The sequence below is a fragment of the Dendropsophus ebraccatus genome, chromosome 3, assembly GCF_027789765.1.
Source record: "Dendropsophus ebraccatus isolate aDenEbr1 chromosome 3, aDenEbr1.pat, whole genome shotgun sequence".
NCBI classification, from domain to species: domain Eukaryota; kingdom Metazoa; phylum Chordata; class Amphibia; order Anura; family Hylidae; genus Dendropsophus; species Dendropsophus ebraccatus.
Genome location: NC_091456.1, coordinates 76,846,750 through 76,868,765, shown reverse-complemented (window position 1 = coordinate 76,868,765; position 22,016 = coordinate 76,846,750). Strand labels below are relative to the sequence as shown.

Genomic DNA, 22,016 nt, shown 5'->3' with positions numbered 1-22,016 from the left:
CAGTATTTGGTCCTCATGTCAGGTCCTCATAGCAACCAAAACCAGGAGTGGATTGAAAACACAGAAAGGCTCTGTTCATACAATGTTGAAATTGACTGCATGGCTGCCATATAACGGTAAATAACTGCCAATATTTCAATACAACGGCCGTTGTTTTAAAAATAACATCAAATATTTGCCATTAAATGACGGCCATCCACTTAATTACAACATTATGTGGACATAGCCTTTCTGTCTTTTCAATCCACTCCTGGTTTTGGTTGCTATGAGGACCTGACATGAGGACCAAATACTGCCTGAAATATACTGTGTGTGAACCCAGCCTTAAAGTTGTCTAATACCGGATAACCCATTTAAGTAGTTTATTTTTATCTGTTAACAAAATGCAACGCCAATCAAATAAAGAGAAATCTAAATCAAATCAATATTTAGTGTGGCCACACTTTGCCTCTTCTAGGTATACTTGCACGCGGTTTGAAGAAACTTGGCGGGAAGTCTGTTTTTAACATCTTGGAGAGCATTCTGCTAACACCCGCCTAAACACGCCTAAAACTTTTCCACAGTACTGTCTTTCTGTTACAGTATATAACCCCAGCTTGCCTCATACAGACTGCAGACTTGTAAATCCACTGAATCTCCTCTGTCAGTCCGTTTCTGACTTACAAACTTCCCCTGGTTGACCATCTATTGACTACAAACAAAAGCTGCCCGTCCAGACAGAACCAAAATACTTTCCTGCCAGACCCCTCTTTCTTTCACACCCCTATCTTTTGGCCCCTAGGCTAATTGCCAACTATATCAAGACCACTCCTTAAGGTAGCAAGCTGGTGATCTCTTGCAACAAAGTCCAGATCCTCATATGAAGGTTAAAGGGTAAATAATGGAAACCTGTGCTTCCTGGGTCCTATGGGCAACAAAGTAAGTTTTTCTTTTGGGCACTGTCATTAAACTAACCCATAGCTTTACAACTTAAGGTGTACGTATACACTTAGTAACCGCCAGCCAACAGTTATCTCTTCCTTTCTCCTCATACACATGAATGACCGGCACGGCTGAATGTTACTGTGCTCTCTATGGGGAGGGGTAAGCGGCAGCCAGACAGCTCTAGGTGCGGTGTATCTCTCCAAGAACAAGGGGGCCGGGCAGTGAAATTTCAAAACATTCCTATCCCCATCAACATAATCCGTTGGTGGAGTCTTGGGAGAGTAACATACACTTTATACTGACAGCTGAACCCATTGAGAGCGGCAGGTCCAGCCCACATACATGTAAGCTGTACAGGGACCACACCTCTGAGGAGAATTGGTAGGCTGACTGTGAGCCAGAAAGTCTTATTCAGCAATGACTGATCTCCGAAATGTTCTGAATGTTTCCACAACCACAACCCTTAAAGGGGTATTCCCATGTAACTATATTAGTTGATATGGCAATGCTTCTTATAAGATGATAAAAGTTCATTGGGCTGACTTGTTTTAGGACCAATGTCTGAAGGATAACATTGTGTGTGGTCAAGGGAATTCACCCTTTACCTCACTTTTTACTATTAAGTCCCATGTGCCTTGGGATGACCTGATGCCCCTGGTTATGACTTTTTATGGTACAACATGCTCAGTTCAACTGCAATCTCCTGGCCTGTCTAGGCAGTAGTGGCTTAGTTATTCTCCACTGCACATGCAAGCGCGGGGGACTGTGGAAAAGTATGTACACTGCTGCACTCCAACAGCAAAGTTCATAGAGTACACCAGTAAGTGATCAGAACCATGGGGAAGAAAACTCGACAGGGATTTTACTTAAAGTTACTTTACTTTAACCCTTAGACGACCCAGGGCGTATAGTTACGCCATGGAAGTCTGTCCCCAGACGACTGGGTGTTTCTCCAGCTATGAAGCGTGCTCCGGAGCGGAGCGCGCTTCATAGCAGGTGGGGGCCGGCTGCAATCAGCAGCCGGGACCTCACCGGTAATGACACGCTGCAGCGATCGCGCTGTCGCGTGTCATTAACTCCTTAAACGCCGCGGCGTTTAAGTGTAAGTGACAGGGGGAGTCCCCTGTCACTTACCGATCGGGACACCAGCAGTGTGACTACGGGGGTCCCGATCGGTAAAACGGACTGCCGGAGGTCTCTTACCTGCCTCCGTGCGGTCCGATTGGCGATCTGCTCACTGAGCCTGCACAGGCAGGCTCAATGAGCAGATCGCCGATAACACTGATCAATGCTATGCCTATGGCATAGCAATCATCAGTGTAGAAATCCAAGTACTGGATGTAAAAGTCCCCCAAAGGGACTTCAAATGTGTAAAAAAAAAAAAGTTAAAAACACTAACACACAACCCCAAAACCCCTTCCCCAATAAAAGTCTAAATCACCCCCCTTTCCCATTATATAAATAAAACATATAAAAATAAATAAACAAATAAACATATAATATACCGTAGCGTGCGTAATTGTCCGATCTATTAAAATATAACAAGCGTCATTGCGAACGGTGAACGGCGTACACGAAAAGAGGGAAAAAAGTGCGCGAATTACCGATTTTATGTTACATTATATATAAAAAAATTTTTAGAAAAAGTGATCAAAACGTCCGATCTTCACAAATATGGTATTAATAAAAACTAAAGATCATGGTGGAAAAAATGACACCCCATACAGCCCCGTAGATAAAAAAATTAAAATCGTTGTAAGCGTCACAATAGTCCCATTTTATTTATAATTAATTGCCAAAAAAAAGGATTTCATTTTAAAAAAATATATAACATTAGAGAATCTGTGTAAACCTGCATGTGGTTGTGTTCGGGCTGACCTACAGAATAATTGTATCATGTCGCTTTTACCATATAGTGCATTACGTAGACACAGGAACCCCCCAAACGTTACCATATTGCATTCTTTTTTATGATTTCACCTATTTATATCTTCATAAATAATATATTTGGAATTCCATCATACATGTTATGGTAAAATGCAAGACGCCATTACAAAGTACAACTATTCCTGTAACAAATAAGCCATTACATGGCCTTGTAGATAAAAAAACTGAAAGTGCTAGAGCTCTTAGAAGGGGAGGAAGGAAAAACGGAAACACTTAGATCAAATTTTGCGCGGTCCACTGGGTCATTTTGGGCCTGGTTCTCAAAGGGTTAAAACACCACATCTTCACTCCTGTACATATATGTAGGTGGCTAACAACTAATTTTACCAACTTTGCTTCATGAAACCCCTTTTTAACCTAGGGCTTATGCATACGTCCATGTTATAACACCATACAACCTCTGAAACATCTACTGGATCCTACTGTGCTCTTGGTTTCATATGGAGGCATTCAGAGACTTTTCTTTGGTCTTTTCTTTGCCATATTACAGATTTATATTTCACTAGAGGCGCTGAGATATGGAGGCACCATATACTGGAATATGGAGTTATTTTTCCATAGTACAGAGCCACAATGACTCCAAGGGATTCCATACGGACTCCATGCACATGGCTCTGGTGTGCACATAAGACCTTATTGCTAATAGAAAATACACACAACAACCAAAATCTGCATCTCTTTTTTTACTTTATACCTAACAATCTGGTTGTAAAGAAGTGTTTAAGTCGGTTGCTGCGGATAACGTCTTTATCAAAATCAGTATTTCTTTCTCTCTCTCTCTCTGTATATATATATGGATTTAAAGTCATCTGCTACACAATTCATTGACTTTATTTACCTTCACTCAGGGAAGGATTACCTTGTCTACAGTCTCCATGCTAAATAGGCTTTGGGGCACTCCACTATATTATATACCCATCACCACTTCTTAAATCTCCTTCTGTGTCTGTCAACTTACACAACAGGATCAGAACATAAACCTGCAAGGAAAAATGCTTCAGAGTAGATGATGCTTGAAAAACAATGTTAGGGGTCAGTCACACGTCCGTAGAATTCCAGTTTAAAAGTTTGCACTAATGTACTGACTCAAAAGAAATACTTATACTGCCGCAAGAGGAGGCTGTGTTTTATTATTAGCTTTTAAACAAGATTATGTTTATAAGTACAATAAAGAAATACCTTATATGAAAATGCCATTATTGGTGCTGCTTGACATTCCATTCCCATTTACTATAATTGTTTTGGGAGAGTATTGTGCATGAAGACAACCTTATGTGTGAACTGGACCTGATGTCTGCTGTGAATAATCCTGACTGACTAGAACAATTGGAACAGACAGCAGATGAGTACTAACCAGGAACTTATAGACAGATTAAAGCGTGCATAAACTTTGAGAATAATAATCTCCTAAATCAGTGAAATATTTTTGGGACAGTTTTTAAGATGAATATCCAGCCTTGTGTTTAAAAATAACAAAGTAATTTTTTTTTATCTTTGCTATACCTATGACAGTAGCTCTGCAAGATTTGCTTTTGTGTTTTAGCCTGTTGTAAGTGGTATTTACCCCCACCCCGTTGCATGAAAACATGTTTGGGTATTAAAAAAAGGAAAATATTTTGTGTTCTATGTTAGAAGTGATATAAGTGATATTAATAGTAGTGCATTACATTGTTGGATTAAAATATTTTGTATCTGATACTATACCTGCCCATATTACATGCTTTTTTGCACCTGATATTATACACATTACATTATTTAATTAAATACTTAAACAAAACCAACCTTTCCTTCAGAATTAGCAGACGATACCTTAACAACCTTGTTCCGGTTTAGTTTCCTCTTCACCCAGCTTTCTACTTGGACATTGAACTTCATGAAAGTAACATATGTTAGATAAGCCATGAGGAGAAGGAGACTTTCCCACCATTGGATGAAATTGTCCAAGAAGAAGCTTATTAGCATAATCAATCCCAAGATATAAAAAGACACATCTCGAAACAGTGGCCACCAGGTGAGGTTTAACACCTCCTTAGAAAATAAAGCACACATGCCAATTACAAAAAGGATATTAAATACTGCTGATCCAACGATGGTTCCAATACCAACATTGCTGTGGGATATAAATACTCCTATTAGTGATGTAAACAGTTCTGGGGCAGATCCCCCAGCAGCCATAAACGTGGCTCCTGCCACATCATCAGAAATCATCAGTTTTTCAGTGATAACTGTTAATGAGGGAACGAAAAACTCATCACAAACTACAGCTAGTGCTATGAACATATAAATCATCCCAAATATATGGAGCACAACAGCACCCCTCTTTCTGTCTTCTAAAGAAAAAATGTCTTCCGGGTATTCCCCCTTGGAAACAGATTTGTTGTTTCCACTTTTATAGTTCATGGAAATAGTGGACCCTGGGGTATCATTCTGGTTTTGCTCTGCAAAGTCCATCAGATTTCGTTGATGCCGTTGCAGTGGAGTATGGCTGTTTGTAGCACTGGTCACATCATTGCTGTAAAGCTCTGTCTTTAGAAAGGCACCAACTGAAGTGGACAAAGTGCTTATGGCTGTTATACTGAATACAAGACCCAGTATTCTAATAAGTCTCAGTTTCTTATGAAGAAATAGATTCTGGTTGTGTCGTGGAAACGTTTTTCCAGGGCAGCATCTCTCAATGATGTTGTCAGCAGATTTTTCATGGAGGCCCATTTTTAGTCTCATTTTTAATGCTAGATATTACAAAAATAGTAAAATCCAATGTACTGACATGCTTTTGTTTCTTTTACAATTTGTTAGTAGCTCCTTAAGAGTAGTAAAAGCTTTTTCTTACATTGATGTTCTTTTGCAGATCCTTCATTCATGCCTAAAAACAGAAAAATAGTTGTAAATACATCTAAGCAATAATTAAATGACATGTAATACCAACACACATTACTTGAAGCAACTCTGTACCCACAATCTGTCGCCCTCCCCCAAACCACTTGTACTGTCAGATAGCTGCTTTTAGTGCAAGATCTGTCATGGGGTCCGTTTGGCATGTGATGGGTGTTACCAGGCCCGCTTCTGCCATGAGGCGGAATGAGCCTTCCGCCTCAGGCGGCAGATTTTGCTGTCCGGCAGTATCACTTAACAAAAATGACAGCGGCCGCTCACCTGTCCCGTCGCCCGCGCTCTCCACATCCCGTCAGGTCCCGCGACGTCACCCTGCAGCTGTCACAGACCTCCAGGCTGTGGTGAGTGCCCAGGGTCGGTGGGGGACGCGCTGGGGTGATCGGGTCGCGCGGATCACCCCACTCACTCACCTCAGCCTGGAGGTCCGTGACAGCTTCAGGGCGGCGTAGCGGGACCTGACGGGATGTGGAGACAGCGGAGAGCGCGGGCCGGCTGCGGCGTGGGACAGGTGAGTGGCTGGCTGGAGGGGGGGGGGGGGGGGGCGGGGGTGCATGCCGGCCATCACTCCGGGCGGCCGCCTGAGGTTTGCCTCAGGTGGCAGAGACCCCAGAATCGGCCCTGGGTGTTACTGTCCTAAAGAACAACTTTTTCGGAGGTGGTGATGAGGTATTTTACAGTTTCGCCACTAGATGTCAGGATCCTTTATATGCTTATGTTCTTGTTTGCACAGCTGAAGTTAGTAATGGGTTAATCTAATCTTATTGTTATACCATGTGTTCTTTGCCAGCCAGTAGGAGGTGCTTTATCTTTCTCAGCCTATCCCTACTCTCTACACACTCACCCCATGTAGGGTGGGAGCTCCGGGAGGGAGAAAGAGAGCAAGGCAGTCTAGTCTAGACACTCAGGGGGACATTTATCATCCCAAAAGGGTGTATTTTTTGGCAGAAAATGGCTAGATGCAAATAAATTTATTCACAAATAGCCATTTTGCGAATAATTATTTGCATCTGGCCATTTTCCGCCCTCTGCGCAAGGGGGGGGGGGGCGGGAAAGGGGGTTTGGAGGGGGCGGAACAGGGGGCACGGACTCTGGGTCCGCTTAATTTATCATTTTTCTCGCTCTGAGCTTGTGTAGGTTTTATCAGCGCAAACACTGGTGCTCACAGGATTTATGTAGAGGCAGTGCGGCTGTACATAAATCAGCATACTGTCGCCGCTGTGGGGACATTTTTAAGCTCGGCGCAGAAAACGCCAGACTTAATAAATGTCCCCCTCAGTGTACAGATGCAGCTAGAGACATAACATAATGTTCAGACAAGCGGTTACCACAAACCGACGGCCACTAACATGCTACTCAATTATGAAAGCGATCACCCAATGCATGTTAAACACGCAGTACCGTACGGACAATTTGTGCGGCTGCGGCGTATAAATGGTTCCATTGATTCATTTGAGCAACAGTCTCATGAATTGAGTGATCGCTTGCATAAGAGGGGCTACCCACAAAGGGAGGTTAGAGAAGCTCTGGAGAGGGCACGTAATCTTGACCGTAATGAGTTGATCCAAAGATCTAGTGTATGTAAAAAATCAGACACTTGTAGGTTCGTGTTCACATTTGGTCACGGACCTATGGATAATGTAATTAAGGCAGCAATCTATGAACACTGGCATGTTCTTGAGGGTGATTCACACATGTCTAGAGATGAGCGAACCGGGAGTCGATCCCAGCCAATGACTATATCCATGTTTTCCACATAGCCTTAGGGCTTTATCCAAGTTCAGCAGCCACCACTAATCAAATACCGAAAGTTCGGGTTCGGATCGACTCGAGCATGCTCGAGGTTCGCTCATCTCTACACACGTACCATAGTTGCTTTCCGGCGCTGTAAAAATCTCCAAGATGAAGTGGTTAGAGGAAGGTTAGAGGAGAAAGCGGAAGAAAAACGCACTTGGTTAGGACGAGCCAGAGATATGCAAGGTAATTACAAATGTGGCCGTTGTAAGTATTGTTCACAATTGAATAATGTACAGGAAGTGCAGTTAGGAGGTAATAGGTGGAAAGTACGTGACTTCATAACCTGTAAAACCCCTTTCGTAGTCTATGTTATTATTTGCAGTTGTGGACTCTATTACATAGGGAAAACTGTACGCCCAATGTACGTGAGATTTGCAGAACATGTTCGATCGATGAGGACAGGTAAGGGTTGTCCGAAGTTGATCGAAAATGTACGCTCAGTCCATGGTGGAAACAGTTCAGACTTGCGCTTTATGGGATTGTTGAGGTTGCAGAGCTCACCAGCAGGGGGGGATAGACAAATTCAATTGTTGCAGAAAGAAACAGAATTAATCCTGAGAATGGACGCCTTAGGTCTGCTTGGATTGAATTGATTGAATCGATCCTCTATACATGGTACCTGCTGGTAATATTATGAATAGGGTAAGTAAATGTAATGTTTTATATTGCAGTCAGCAAGAATGAAGTAATCTCTTTTATTGTAAATATATGCAAATTAGAGATGAGTGAACCGGGTTCGGGTTCGAGTCGATCCGAACCTGAACGTTCGGTATTTGATTAGCTGGGGCTGCTGAACTTGGATAAAGCTCTAAGGTTGTCTGGAAAACATGGATACAGCCAATGACTATATCCATGATTTCCACATAGCCTTAGGGCTTTATCCAAGTTCAGCAGCCACCGCTAATTAAATGCCGAAAGTTCGGGTTCGGATCGACTCGAGCATGCTCCAGGTTCGCTCATCTCTACAAATAATGTTTTTATGGTAATGGACACTTGTGTGTTTTGTATATAAGGGGGAGGTATACGTGAAAACGTTTGGGCTGTGACAGAGCATGCTGCGTCGTGTGAAACATCTGTTGCCTGTTATCTGTCTGCATCCGATGACCAGCTAGCCGGCTGAATAAATCACTTTTGGTTGCAGTAAAAAGAGTGCTTCTATCTTTGCTTCTTTTTTGGCTGCTACATAATAGAATGTTCCACCACAATCAACAACAGGACAATAGACAATTTTTTTTAAATGTGGCAATTATGTGCAGAATTTGCCGGTATATCCTTTAGCTATGTTCACATATCATATTTTAGTAAGTATTTCTGTAACTATTTGTAGGCAAAATCAGGAGTGGAACTAATAGGGCAAAATTAAAATGGAAAAAAAAATGTTTTAACTCACTCCTAGCTTTGGTTAAAAAATAATGACCAAAGAACTGCCGAAAATACTACGTGTGAGGCCCCTTTCATACGTCCGGATTCCTGGAAGCATATGATTACATTAGTGATAGATTAGATCCTGTCCTATTTTTATCCAGAATTGCGCCACGGACGTCCCCATAGACGTCTATGGGAGCGCCTGAATTTCCCGACGCTTTCCTGATGCAGCATCCACAATTCCGTATTGGTTGAAAGCTCTGTTAGAGCACACTGCCGTTACCAGCAGCAATGCCAGCATCCCTCCTTGACCTCAGCAGTGATGCCTTGCCTCCCCCCCGGACCTCATTGGTGGTGCCCATTAGCCGACCCCCCACCCTCAGTAGTGCCGCCCGACACTACACCCCGCAGGATCTCAGCAGTGATTGATATCTGGAGAAGAGAAGAGCAATGCAAGCGTCAGGTCTGAGGACCAGTGGCGGTCAGAGCAGGAAACAGGACAGGTGAGCTAACCTGAAATGAACTACAACCTCCACCATGTCCTGCTAACTGTTCATGGGGGTCGTGGCCATCCAGTTTGCAGAACTACAACCCCCATCTAGCCCTTTTTGCAGTTCATAGTTGGAGTTTTGCATCAGATTAGAGGATGGCACAGTATAGGAGGGGGGAGGCAGTGCAGGACTACATCTCCCAGCATGGTGTGTTGTAATATGCAGGACTACATCTCCCATAATGGTGTGTGGTAATATGCAGGACTACATCTCCCATAATGGTGTGTGGTAATATGCAGGACTACATCTCCCATCATGGTATGTGGGGTAATATACAGGACTACATCTCCCAGTGTGGTGTGTGGTAATATGCAGGACTAAATCTCCCAGCATGGTTATGGGGTAATATACAGGACTACTTCCCCCAGCATGGTCAGTGTGGTTATATTCAAGACTACGTCTCCCAGCGTGGTGTGTGGCAATATGCAGGACTACAGCACATAATGGGAGTTGAAGTTCTGCAACAGATTAGAGGATCACACAGTACACAAGGGGGAAATGGTGGTATGGTACATGTAGGGTACATGTCATGCATGTGGAATGTATGTTGGCATACTATACCATATTAAAAAACAAACTTTTTTTTTCCCAATCAGGAAATCCTGAAGGTAATTCCTGATGGTTTGCTGAAGGTAAAAACCGATTCGTGTCAGAGAATACTGACAGTTTCCTGAAGCCTTTTAAGGCCTCCTGATCAGGACTTCCTAAAAATAAAAAGTGATACACGGACATGTGAAGGGGGCTTGAACATAGCCTGAATGTGATATGTGAAGTCATTTAATACAAATAGTTTAATCTGACCATACACACGCAAATAAAAATGGCAGAATCAATCACTTTGGCTGAAAATCAGAAAGCAGCTGTTTATAAACCACCATAATCTGAAGGAAAATTTTAATCTGCAGCATATGCTATTATTGAAAAGTAGCATGAAAATAATTTGACCATTATTTTCAACATATTGAAGTGTTTATGCAGTAACCTGGGGTTTCTAGATGTTCTTAGCAGTGGGCTAGGTGTAGGAGTAACAACTAGGCACTTGTCATTGTGACCAGGGTGATGTCCACCCCCGGGGGTACTAACACTAGGTTTTGTAAAGGTAGCACTCGGTGTATGGGAGCAGGTTTAAAATCAGAATGGAGTACAGCACATAATCAGGTTAAGGCCTGGTTCACACACCATATGACACTGGCCGTTCTGTGATAGGGAATGGTTGGTATCATTGAAGGTCATCCCTAGATGAACTTAATTTCTTTTGATTTGGAATGTAGGCACATTTGTGTGTGCTCGCATTTCAAATCACCATAGCCTGCAATGTAAAGTACGGCCTGAGCCATAATCTACATTGTCTGCTCTGTCAGTCTTGTTGCCCTGCCTCACTGTCGTCTTAACCTGCTGTGTCTTTTAAGAAATGAAATAAAAGAACAAGTTTTTTATATTGCTACAATAGTGGTAAGTGCCGCAATTTCTTCTTACTTTGGATATTGAATTTTTTTTATCTGTTTTTACAAGGGACAGAGAGGAGAGGAGGGTGGATTGTGGTTGATTTTCTGTGGGGGCAGTGAAGTCCCCCAGTGACTGCTCTTCATTATACCAAGTCACTGGGTGCTGGGCAAGCATTATAGGAAGTCACAGTAAACAAAGTGTCCCTCTTTATAACCCACTGGGTGCTCATGTCCACTGCTGTCCCTGGGGAAAATTGATATTACGCCACTGATCCACCAATGTCCACTACTGTCCATGGCGGAAATTGAATGATTGACAGGCTGAATGACATTTTTTTAAAAGATTACATTTTTCAAATTTGACACTGTCACAGCAACAGTTGTTGGAAAATACACCAAATTATTATGCAAATTGGATTTAAGTGTCATAAAGACACAGGTTTCAAGTAATATGGGAAAGAAAAAGGATCTCTCTGCTACCGAAAAGTGTCAAAAAGTACAATGCCTTGGACAAGGTATGAAAACATAAAACATTTCACGAAAACTTAAGTGTGATCATCGCTCTGTGAAGAGATTTGTAGCTGATTCAAAGCACAGACGGGTTCGTGCAGATAAAGGTAGAATGAGGAATATTTTTGCCAGGCAAGTTCATCAGATTGAGAGCAGCAGCTAAAATGCCATTAAAAACCAGCAAGCAGATATTTTAGGCTGCTGGTTGTAACGCCTGGAGTCGTGGCTCCACTGAACTGTCACTAGCGATGGTGGTAACCGCACCAGGCATCGGCTTTCACGTTCTTCTCAGCTGGACATAAATGGATAACGAAGTTGAAACGTGAAAAGAAAAGCGACCACCTGGCCTGCCGGGGATTGAGACGTTGGGCCGATTGGAGGTAGAGAAGATTCTTGTGGTCCGTGTAGATATTTACCGGATGCCTGGCCCCCTCTAGCAGATGATGCCACTCCTCCAGTGCCAACTTAATCGCCAAGAGTTCTCGGTCGCCAATAGTATAGTTCCTCTCGGCAGGGGAGAAAGTCTTTGAGAAGAACCCACAGGTTCAGGTCTTGCCTGATGCGTCCCTTTGCGAGAGGACGGCTCCAGCGCCCACTGAAGATGCGTCGACCTCAAGTGAAAACGGCTTGGTGGCATCCGGACGGACTAGAGCAGGAGCAGAAGCAAAGGCTGACTTTAGGCTAGTGAAGGCTTGCTCGGCCTCAGGTGGCCAATGCCTGGGATCCGTCTTTTTCTTAGTGAGAGCCACGATGGGTGCGACCAGGTTAGAGAAGTGGGGGATGAACTGCCGATAGTAGTTGGCAAATCCTAGGAGGCGTTGGATAGCTCTGAGTCCCACAGGACGTGGCCACTGGAGAACAGCTGAGAGCTTGGCCAGATCCATTTGTAGACCCTGGTCGGAGACGATATACCCAAGAAACGGAAGGCTGCGCTGATGGAAAATGCACTTCTCTAGCTTGGCGTACAAATGATTGGCCTGTAGTCTTCGTAGGACCTGACGTACTTGTGTCACGTGAGTCTGCTGGTCAGGGGAGAAGACCAAAATGTCGTCAAGATAGACAATGACGCAGACATAGAGGAGGTCACGGAAGATGTCGTTGACAAATTCCTGGAAAACCGCTGGGGCATTGCATAGGCCGAATGGCATGACCAGGTATTTGTAGTGCCCATCTCTGGTGTTAAAAGCGGTCTTCCATTCGTCTCTTTAACGAATACGGATTAAATTGTACGCTCCCCTGAGGTCCAGCTTAGAGAAGATCTTGGCTCCACGGAGATGGTCGAATAGTTCAGGGATAAGTGGAAGAGGATATCGGTTCTTGACTGTCACCTTATTTAGGCCCCTATAGTCTATGCATGGGCGAAGAGAACCATCCTTCTTCTGCACAAAGAAGAATCCTGCGCCAGCAGGGGACGTGGATTTGCGAATGAAACCCTTCTGTAGGTTCTCCCGGATGTAGGAAGACATGGCCTCAGTCTCAGGCACGGAGAGAGGGTACACCCGACCTCGTGGAGGAGAAGTTCCAGAAAGGAGGTCTATGGGACAATCATATGTCCGGTGAGGGGGTAGAGAGTCCGCCTCTTTGGCAGAAAAGATGTCAGCCAAGTCTTGGTATTCTGCCGGTAGGCCGGGTAGAGGCTTGACGGAGTCAGGTGACGTCATAGAGCACTTGGGTTGAGGAAGCTTCAGACACCGGTTAGGACAGTCTAGACCCCAACTGAGAATCTCCCCGGTTCTCCAGTCTAGCTTAGGGGTATGTAATTGCAGCCAAGGTAGACCCAGCAGGATGTCGGAAGAGGAATGGCGCAAGACGTAGAAGGAGATCTTCTCCTGATGCAAGGCGCCCACCTGGAGGACTAGAGGTGCTGTCTGGTAGTGTACAGCTTCAGTAAGAGTCTCACCCGTGACCGAGGAGATAGACAGGGATCGGGTTAGCTGGGTCACGGGTAGCCGCCATCTTTGGACCAATGTGGCTGTAATGAAACTGCCTGCAGACCCAGAGTTGATGAAGGCAGTAGTCTGGTGCGTTTGTCCTGAGGGTGTCTGGATGGAGACTGGCAAAGACAACCTTGGAGAGGTAGCATTCACACCTAGGGAGGCCTCTCCTACCAGACCTAGGTGCGAGCGTTTCCCGAACGCTGAGGACATCTTTGCCGGAAGTGATCAGAGCCACCACAATAGAGACAGAGGTTCAGCTCCAGTCGGCAAGCTCTCTCATCAGAGGTCAGGCGAGCACGTTCTACCTGCATCGGAACTTCAGGAGTTAACTGGGGTACTGTCGTGACTTGATTCTGGAAAACCGGTGCCAGCCGGTGATGGCGACGAGGCAGGCTTAGTCGCCATTCTTGCCGGACCTCCTCCTCTCTCTCGGAAAACCGGTTGTCGACTCTGGTAGCCAGTAGGATGAGATCATTCAAGGAGGTAGGAAGGTCTCGGGCGGAAAGCACGTCTTTTACCCGACTGGACAGGCCCTTCTTGAAGGTGGCTATTAGAGCGGCCTCATTCCAATCTTATTCTGCTGCCAGGGTGCGGAACTGGATGGCGTAGTCGCCAACGGTGGAACTCCCCTGAGGGAGATTGAGGAGAGCTGTCTCAGCCGAAGACACACGGGCAGGTTCCTCAAAGACGGAGCGGAACTCGGCCAGAAAGGTTCGGAGATTGGCAGCAGCAGGGTCATCTCGCTCCCAGAGAGGCTTGGCCCAAGCCAGAGCTCTACCCTCCAGTAGGCTGATGATGAAAGCCACTTTAGAGCGCTAGGTGGAAAACTGACTACTTAAAGTGTAACTGTCATGTTTTTTTTTTTTTTTTACTTGCATAGATTAAGCGTTTTCAAATTAATTACTAATATACTTTATCAGCTTTTCTTGTCATCTAGTCCAATTAATCTTGACTTTTATCCTCCCCCCTAGCCTTTGTTATCTGCACAATCTTTCACAGCTTTTCAATAAAATCCGTCTTCACATTTTCTGCCTTTGTGAAGACGGATTCTCTCTGAGCACCTCCCTCAGAGCCTACGTGCGCGCTCCCGTGTAGAAGCCGATGCCCAGCCTGTTCAGAGCCATAGGAGCTGTGTTATAGCTCCTACTACAGAGAGAGAGGTGCTGCTGTCCCAATCAGAATCTTCACAAAAGATCTCCCTGCTCTTTGAAGCTGACAGCTCCCTCACATGCCACTGCAGTGACTAGGAGAGGACGGACTGAGAGAATGTGATGATTACATGCCGGGAGTCTGGACAGCAAGAAAGGGGTTAACTGACCTGCCCTCCTCTCTTGCTGTCCAGACTCCCGGCATGTTATCATCACATTCTTATCTCTCAGTCCGTCCTCTCCTAGTCACTGCAGTGGCATGTGAGGGAGCTGTCAGCTTCAAAGAGCAGGGAGATTTTTTGTGAAGATTGAATGCGGACAGCCCAGCAAGGCTTCATCTTGTCTTCATCTCCACTTTCTCTTCTGCTGTGCAGCCTCTCCCCCTCCCCTATGCACGGATTGCATACACGGCAGCAGGAGAGAGCAGGGGTCACTGCAGAGGGATGGAGGTGGTGCTGCTGCTGCAGCTTCTCTGTGCAGATTTCTGCATCTTCATCTCTGTCACATGTGTGGATTTGTTTAGTGTGGAGAGAGGGAGCCATACCAGGAGCTGATGCAGACCAGATCATTCCAGTGCAGGGGGATGGAGGAGGGGGCATTACTTTTCAGTAGTTGAGTGAAAGAACGGGTCCTGCTGCCCTTCTTTCATTACTATAGGAGTGTGCAGGACATCTGCAGCTGCAGCAAGACTACCACTCCCATCATGGTATGAATGTGAAAGCATGATGGGAGTGCTAGTCTTGCTACAGCTGCAGATACTATAGTTGGAGACAAACAATAATCAGAATTAGTGTTGTGGAAGTGCTGTATGTATAACAAACGTATTTTATTATATTAACCATAATGTCCACTATTTCTCTGCTGTACCTTCTAGCTATTCTGGTGTGACTGTATTCGGCATAGGCTGTGCTATGAGAATGGGAGGGGGGGTGTCAGAGCTTGCAGTGCTCTGATTGGTCTGTCCTCTGTGCTCGCTCCCGGCTGGTTTGTGGTGGATTATGGGTAGTGAGGGAAGGCTGCGTGAGGCAGAAAGGAAGGGCAGACATCATCAAAGGAGGATCCCGCCCACCAGCCGAAATACAGGACAGTTACTGAGGTGGCAGCTGCAGCATGTACAGGGGATGAAAAAGGTACTAAACCAAATGATTTCAGCTAAATGACTGGATGTATGATTATACCTATGCATAATCTACTGTTTGGCTGGGGTGGTGTAATTTGGGCCTGGAAATGACAGTTACGCTTTAAAAGTTCAATATGCATGGTGCATTGAGTCAGGAATCCTCTGCACAACTTGGGATCACCTCCGTATTTACTCGGGAGAGCCAGTCGTAGTCTCGAAGGAGTTGCAGGAGGAGGAGAGCGCTGGGCTGTAGTATGCTGCTGTAAGGCGGCGGTTAGTTGCTGAATCAGCTGCGACTGTTGCTGGATCTGTTGCGCCTGTTGGGCGACCACTCGGGCTACGTCACGGATATCAGGCACCTCGCCGGGATCCATGGTTGGGGCCTACTGTAACGCCTGGAGTCGTGGCTCCACTGAACTGTCACTAGCGATGGTGGTAACCGCACCAGGGAGTGGAGTCTAAGGGGCCGCTGGTTTTCACCAGAGCCCGCCGCAAGGCGGGATGGACTTGCTGCGGTAGGCGACCCCCAGGTCGCTACCCCTGGCTAGTGACAGCAGGCGAGGCGTGGCAGGAGCAGTAGGCAGATGGTAATGCAGGCAGAGGTCTGTAGGCGTGACCGCAGGTGGCGGGCAGCGCTTAGGAACAATGGTTAAGCAGCGGACAGGGACCAGGGACCGGGACAGAGGATGGGGACTAGGAACAAGAACTGAGGTCAGGAACAACAGGGAGCTGGGCCAAACGCTATGGGAAGCATGTAGAGGCTCCAACACCTGTGGTAGGGCATGCTTGGATTATATAGGGAGTGACCAGAGCAACTACCAATTAAGGGCGGACTGGCCCTTTAAATCTGAGGCAGCCGGCGCGCGCGCCCTAGGAGGCGGGGACGCGCGTGCCGGCCGGGACAGACAGAGACAGGAGCGGGGCGAGGTAAGGCGCCCCCCGAGGCCGAACTAGTGGCATCGCCGGGTCCCTGCACATGGACCCCGGCGGCTGCATGAGGCAGGGGAAAGTTGCGGCGGCGGCCCGGAGCACGGGACGCCGCCGCAGCCGTGACACTGGTTCCTCTGGAGTATCGCGTACCTCAAGGTGTAGGATCCTTCAAAGACTTGCTGTGGTGCAGAAACCTACAATTCGGCCCACCCTAATCAGTGCTTACAAGCAGAAACGATTGCAGTGGGCCAACACCTACATGAAGACTAATTTTCAAACAGTCTTGTTTACTGATGAGCGTTGTGCAACCCTGAATGGTCCAGATGGATGGAGTAGTGGATTAATAGGTTGGTGGATGGCCACCATATCCCAACAAGGCTGCGACGTCAGCAAGGAGGTGGCGGAGTTATGATTTGGGCCAGAATCATTGGGAGAGATTTGGTAAGCTCCTTTAGCGTTCCTGAAGGTGTAAAATGACCTCAGCAAAGTATATAGAGTTTCTGACTGACCACTTTCTTCCATGGTACAAAAAGAAGATCCGTGCCTTCCAGAGCAAAGTCATCTTCATGCATAACAATACACCATCTCTTGCTGCAAAGAATACCTCTGAGTCATTGGCTGCTATGGGCATAAAAGGAGAAACTCATGTAGTAGCCACCATCTTCCCCTGACCTCAACCCTATAGAGAACCTTTGGAGTATCATCAAGTTAAAGATCTATGAGGGTGGAAGGCAGTTCACATCAAAACAGCAGCTCTGGGAGGCTATTCTGACATCATCCCAAGAAATTCAAGCAGAAACTCTCCAAAAACTCACAAGTTTAATGGATGCAAGAATTGTGAGGGTGATATCAAAGAAGGTTTCCTATGTTAACATATTACTTGGTCTGTTAGGATGTTTTGGATTGAAATAGCTTTTGATTTCAGTGAATGTGACCTACTAATTCTGCAAATTCAACAAATGACCATTTTCAGTTCTTTAAAACCTATAAAATGTTTTGAAACTCTGCTGTTTATAATAATTTGGAACAGTGCATTTTGAGTTTTTTCTGTTTTGAAGAAGGTACTGTTATTATTGAGAGGTTTGTTCAATAAAATTCAATTTATAATCTAACGGGTGATGACTTTTAATATACTGACTGTCATGTGCATCAACCATTTAGGAAAATCAGAGATAAATATAATTTGCAGAATAATTTGGTTTAGTCCCACTATTGTAGCTACTATAGTTTTCCTGTTTTAATAAGATTTGTATGCGATTCTAATATTCGCGAACTTCGTGAACCAGCCACCCTGGTGTTTCCCTATTTATGTTCCAATACTCAAAACCGAGTGGGACTTAACCCCTTAGGGACCAAGCCTGTTTGGGCCTTAATGACCAGTCTCATTTTTCAAAATCTGACCTGTCTCACTTTATGCGCTTATAGCTCAGTGATGCTTTAACATATGCTAGCGATTCTGAGATTGTTTTTTCGTAACATATGGTACTATATGTTAGTGGCAAAATTTGGTCACTGTCTTGTTTTTTGTGAAAAACATCAAAATATATTGCACTTTACGAACTTTGAAATTCTTTGCTTCTAAAAAAAAAAAGGCACATGACAAAACTTAGTTAGTAAGTCACATTATCAATATGTCCTCTTTATTCTGGATTCATTTCGTAAACATATTTCACTTTTTTAGGGTGTTACGGGGCTTAGAAATTATCAAATTTTCATGAAATTTCCAAAATTTATTTTTTTAGGGACCAGTTCTTTTTTTAAGTTGATTTAGGAGGCTTGTATACTGGAAACCCCCATAAGTGACCCCATTTTGGAAACTAGACACCTTAAAGAATTAATCTAGGGGTATAATGACCATTTTAACCCTACAGGGGCTGGAGGAAAGTATTCACAATTAGGAAAAAAATGGAAAATAGAAATTTTCCAATAATATATTTGTTAAGATTAAAGTATCTCATTTTCATAATAAACATGAGAAAATGCACCCCAAATATTGTAACGCAGGTTCTCCTGAGTACAATGGTACCCCATATGTGGGCATAAACCACTGTATGGGCACACAGCGGGGCTCAGAAGGGAAAGAGCGCCTATTAGCATTTCCAGTTCAGATTTTGCTGAAGAAGTTTCTGAGCGCCAGGTGCGTTTGCAGAGCCCCTGTAGTGTCAGCAGAATAGAACCCCCCAAAAGTCACCCCATTTTGGAAAGTACACCCCTCAAAGAATACATCTTGGGGTTTGATGACCATTTTTACCCCACAGGTATTAGAGGAAAGTATTCAAAAGAAGACAGTAAAAATGAAAAAAATAGAATTTTTCCAATAACATGTTTGTTTAGTTTGATATTTCTCAATTTCACGAGGAACAGGGGAGAAAACTCACCCCAATATATGTAACGCAGGTTCTCCTGAGTAGAACGGTACCCCATACATGGGTATAAACCACTGTGTGGGCACACAGCAGGCCTCGGAAGAAAGGGAGCCCCAATTAGGATTTCCAGTTCAGATTTTGCTGAAGAAGTTTCAGAGCGCCAGGTGCGTTTGCAGAGCCCCTGTAGTGTCAGCAGAATAGAACCCCCCAAAAGTCACCCCATTTTGGAAAGTGCACCCCTCAAAGAATACATCTTGGGGTGTGGTGACCATTTTGACCCCAAAAGTATTAGAGGAAAGTATTCAAAAGAAGACAGTAAAAATGAAAACATTGAATTTTTCCAATAATATGTTTGTTTAGTTTGAAATTTCTCAATTTTACGAGGAACAGGGGAGAAAACTCACCCCAATATATGCAACGCAGGTTCTCCTGAGTAGAACGGTACCCCATACATGGGTATAAAGCGGGCCTCGGAAGGAAGGGAGCGCCAATTAGCATTTTCAGTGCATGATTTTTCTGAAGACGTTTCTGAGCGCCAGGTGCGTTTGCAGAGCCCCTGTAGTGTCAGCAGAATAGAACCCCCCCAAAAGTCACCCCATTTTGGAAAGTGCACCCCTCAAAGAATTCATCTTAGGGTTTGGTGACCATTTTTACCCCACAGGTTTTAGAGGAAAGTATTCAAAAGAAGACAGTAAAAATGAAAAAATAGAATTTTTCCAATAACATGTTTGTTTAGTTTGATATTTCTCAATTTCTCGAGGAACAGGGGAGAAAACTCACCCCAATATATGTAACGCAGGTTCTCCTGAGTAGAACGGTACCCCATACATGGGTATAAACCACTGTGTGGGCACACAGCAGGCCTCGGAAGAAAGGGAGCGCCAATTAGCATTTTCAGTGCATGATTTTTCTGAAGAAGTTTCTGAGCGCCAGGTGCAATTGCAGAGCCCCTGTAGTGTCAGCAGAATAGAACCCCCCCAAAAGTCACCCCATTTTGGAAAGTGCACCCCTCAAAGAATTCATCTTGTGGTTTTGGTGACCATTTTGACCCCACAGGTATTAGAGGAAAGTATTCAAAAGAAAACAGTAAAAATGAAAAAATATAATTTTTCCAATAACATGTTTGTTTAGTTTGAAATTTCTCAATTTCACGAGGAACAGGGGAGAAAACTCACCCTAATATATGTAACGCAGGTACTCCGGAGTAGAACGGTACCCCATATGTGGGAATAAACCACTGTATGGGCACACAGCAGGGCTCAGAAGAGAAGGAGTGTCATTTTAGTTACAGGCAATATGTGGGTGTTTACTGGTTATCTGGGGTGGTAATGGACAATCTCGGGGTGTTTACTGGATATCTGAGGTGGCAACAGGCAATCTGGTGGGGTTATGGGCAATCTGGGGTGGTTACGGTCAATCTGGGGTGGTCACGGGCAATCTGGGGTGGTTACCGGCAATCTGGGGGTGTTTACTGGCTGTATGGAGCGGTTATGGGGTGTTTACTGGCTATAAGGGGTGGTTATGGGCAATCTTGGGGTGTTTACTGGCTATCTAGGGGTGGTTACTGGCTATCTGGGGTGGTGATGGGCAATCTGGGGGTGTTCACTGGCTATTTGGGGTGGTGACGGGCAATCTGGTGGTGTTCACTGTCTATCTGGGGTTGCAACGGGCAATCTGGGGTGGTGACGGGAAATCTGGGGTGGTGACGGGCAATCTGGGCTGGTTGCGAGCAATCTGGGGTGGTTGCGAGCAATCTGGGGTGGTTACAGGCAATTTGGGGTAGTTACAGGCAGTCTGTGGCAATCTGGGGTGGTTATGGGCAATCTGTGGTGGTTACGGGCTGTCTGGAATGGTTATGGGCTATCTGGGGGGATACGGGCAATCTGGGGAGATTACGGGCAATCTGGGGAGATTACGGACAATCTGGGGAAATTACAGGCAATCTAGGGTGGTTACAGGCAATCTGGGGTGGTTACGGGCAATCTGGGGTGGTGAAGGGCAATCTGGGGTGGTTACAGGTAATCTGGGGTGGTTACAAGTAATCCAGGGTGGTTACAAGTAATCCAGGGTGGTTACAGGTAATCCAGGGCACTTGACTTTGGTGACAGGCGTAAAAAAGTGTCGGCACCATTTGGAACAAGCGATCAGTGGTATATAGTATATACCGCTGATCACTTGTACTGGGACTACACCGGGTGGTCACCGATCATTGCCCCATGCTCTCCGCCACCTCTGGTGGTGGAGAGAATAAAGCTTTGATCATTTTTAGGAATCCATCACTGTGAACAGAGTCTGTTCAGAGAGATGGCGGCGGCCATCTTGGATCAGATGGCCGCCCTGGGAGGGTCAGTTCTCATCTCCTCTCACTGTGGATTCACGATGAGAAGAGATGAAAGCGTTCAGCTGCGCTGGCAATGTCTGTTATCGGTGGCCGCCGTTATACTGGTAAAAACGGCGATCGCCGGTGAGGGGACTTGCCGGGACTGACCCCACACTCTGCCCCAACCCCTCAGCTACTTCTGGTAGCTGAGAGGAGGGGGCTGCGGGCATTACCGGCGCCGCTGCACTATTCTGCGCCATCGCCATAAAGAGCTGATGGCAGCAGAATAGAGCCCATTAGTGATCGCCGTAAAAATCCGTATCGATGGTCACTAATAACATAATACATGTATTCTCTGGGTCACTACGGTTACGGCGATACCACATTTGTGTAGCTTTTTTTTAACTATTATCACTTTGGCGCAATAGAAACTATCTTCCTAGCAAAAACCCACAAAAACTGTCACTGCATTGCAAGATCCATAGCGTTCTCATCTTTTGCGCGACAGAGCTGGTTTTTGGCTTATTTTTTGCGGGAAGATCTGTAGTTTCTATTGATACCAAGTTTTATATGTATATGACTTTTTGATCTCTTTTATGACGTATTTTCTAAAGTGGATTGATAAAATACAGCTATTCTGGTACTGTTTTTTTTATTATTTTTTTTTACAGCGTGTGTCATGCGATATAATTATTGATATAGTTTTATAGATTGGGTCATTACGGACGTGGCGATACCAAATATGTATAGGATTTGTGTTTTTGATC

The 22,016-nt window shown here is 45.1% G+C and overlaps 1 protein-coding gene across 9 annotated transcripts in view; it reads right to left on the bottom strand.

Moving 5' to 3' along the window:
* The window catches only part of SLC24A2 (solute carrier family 24 member 2), a 142,271-nt gene that overhangs the window by 110,070 nt on the left and 10,185 nt on the right, over nucleotides 1–22,016 (bottom strand). For 5 of the 9 annotated variants that reach the window (XM_069962036.1, XM_069962037.1, XM_069962038.1 and 2 more), the window contains exon 2: nucleotides 4,654–5,734. In XM_069962036.1, coding sequence (XP_069818137.1) covers nucleotides 4,654–5,592 — 939 coding nt within the window. In that variant the 5' untranslated portion in view covers nucleotides 5,593–5,734. The remainder of the gene's footprint in view (nucleotides 1–4,653; nucleotides 5,735–22,016) is intronic. The other 4 variants (XM_069962042.1, XM_069962043.1, XM_069962044.1 and 1 more) reach the window with 2 other exon arrangements.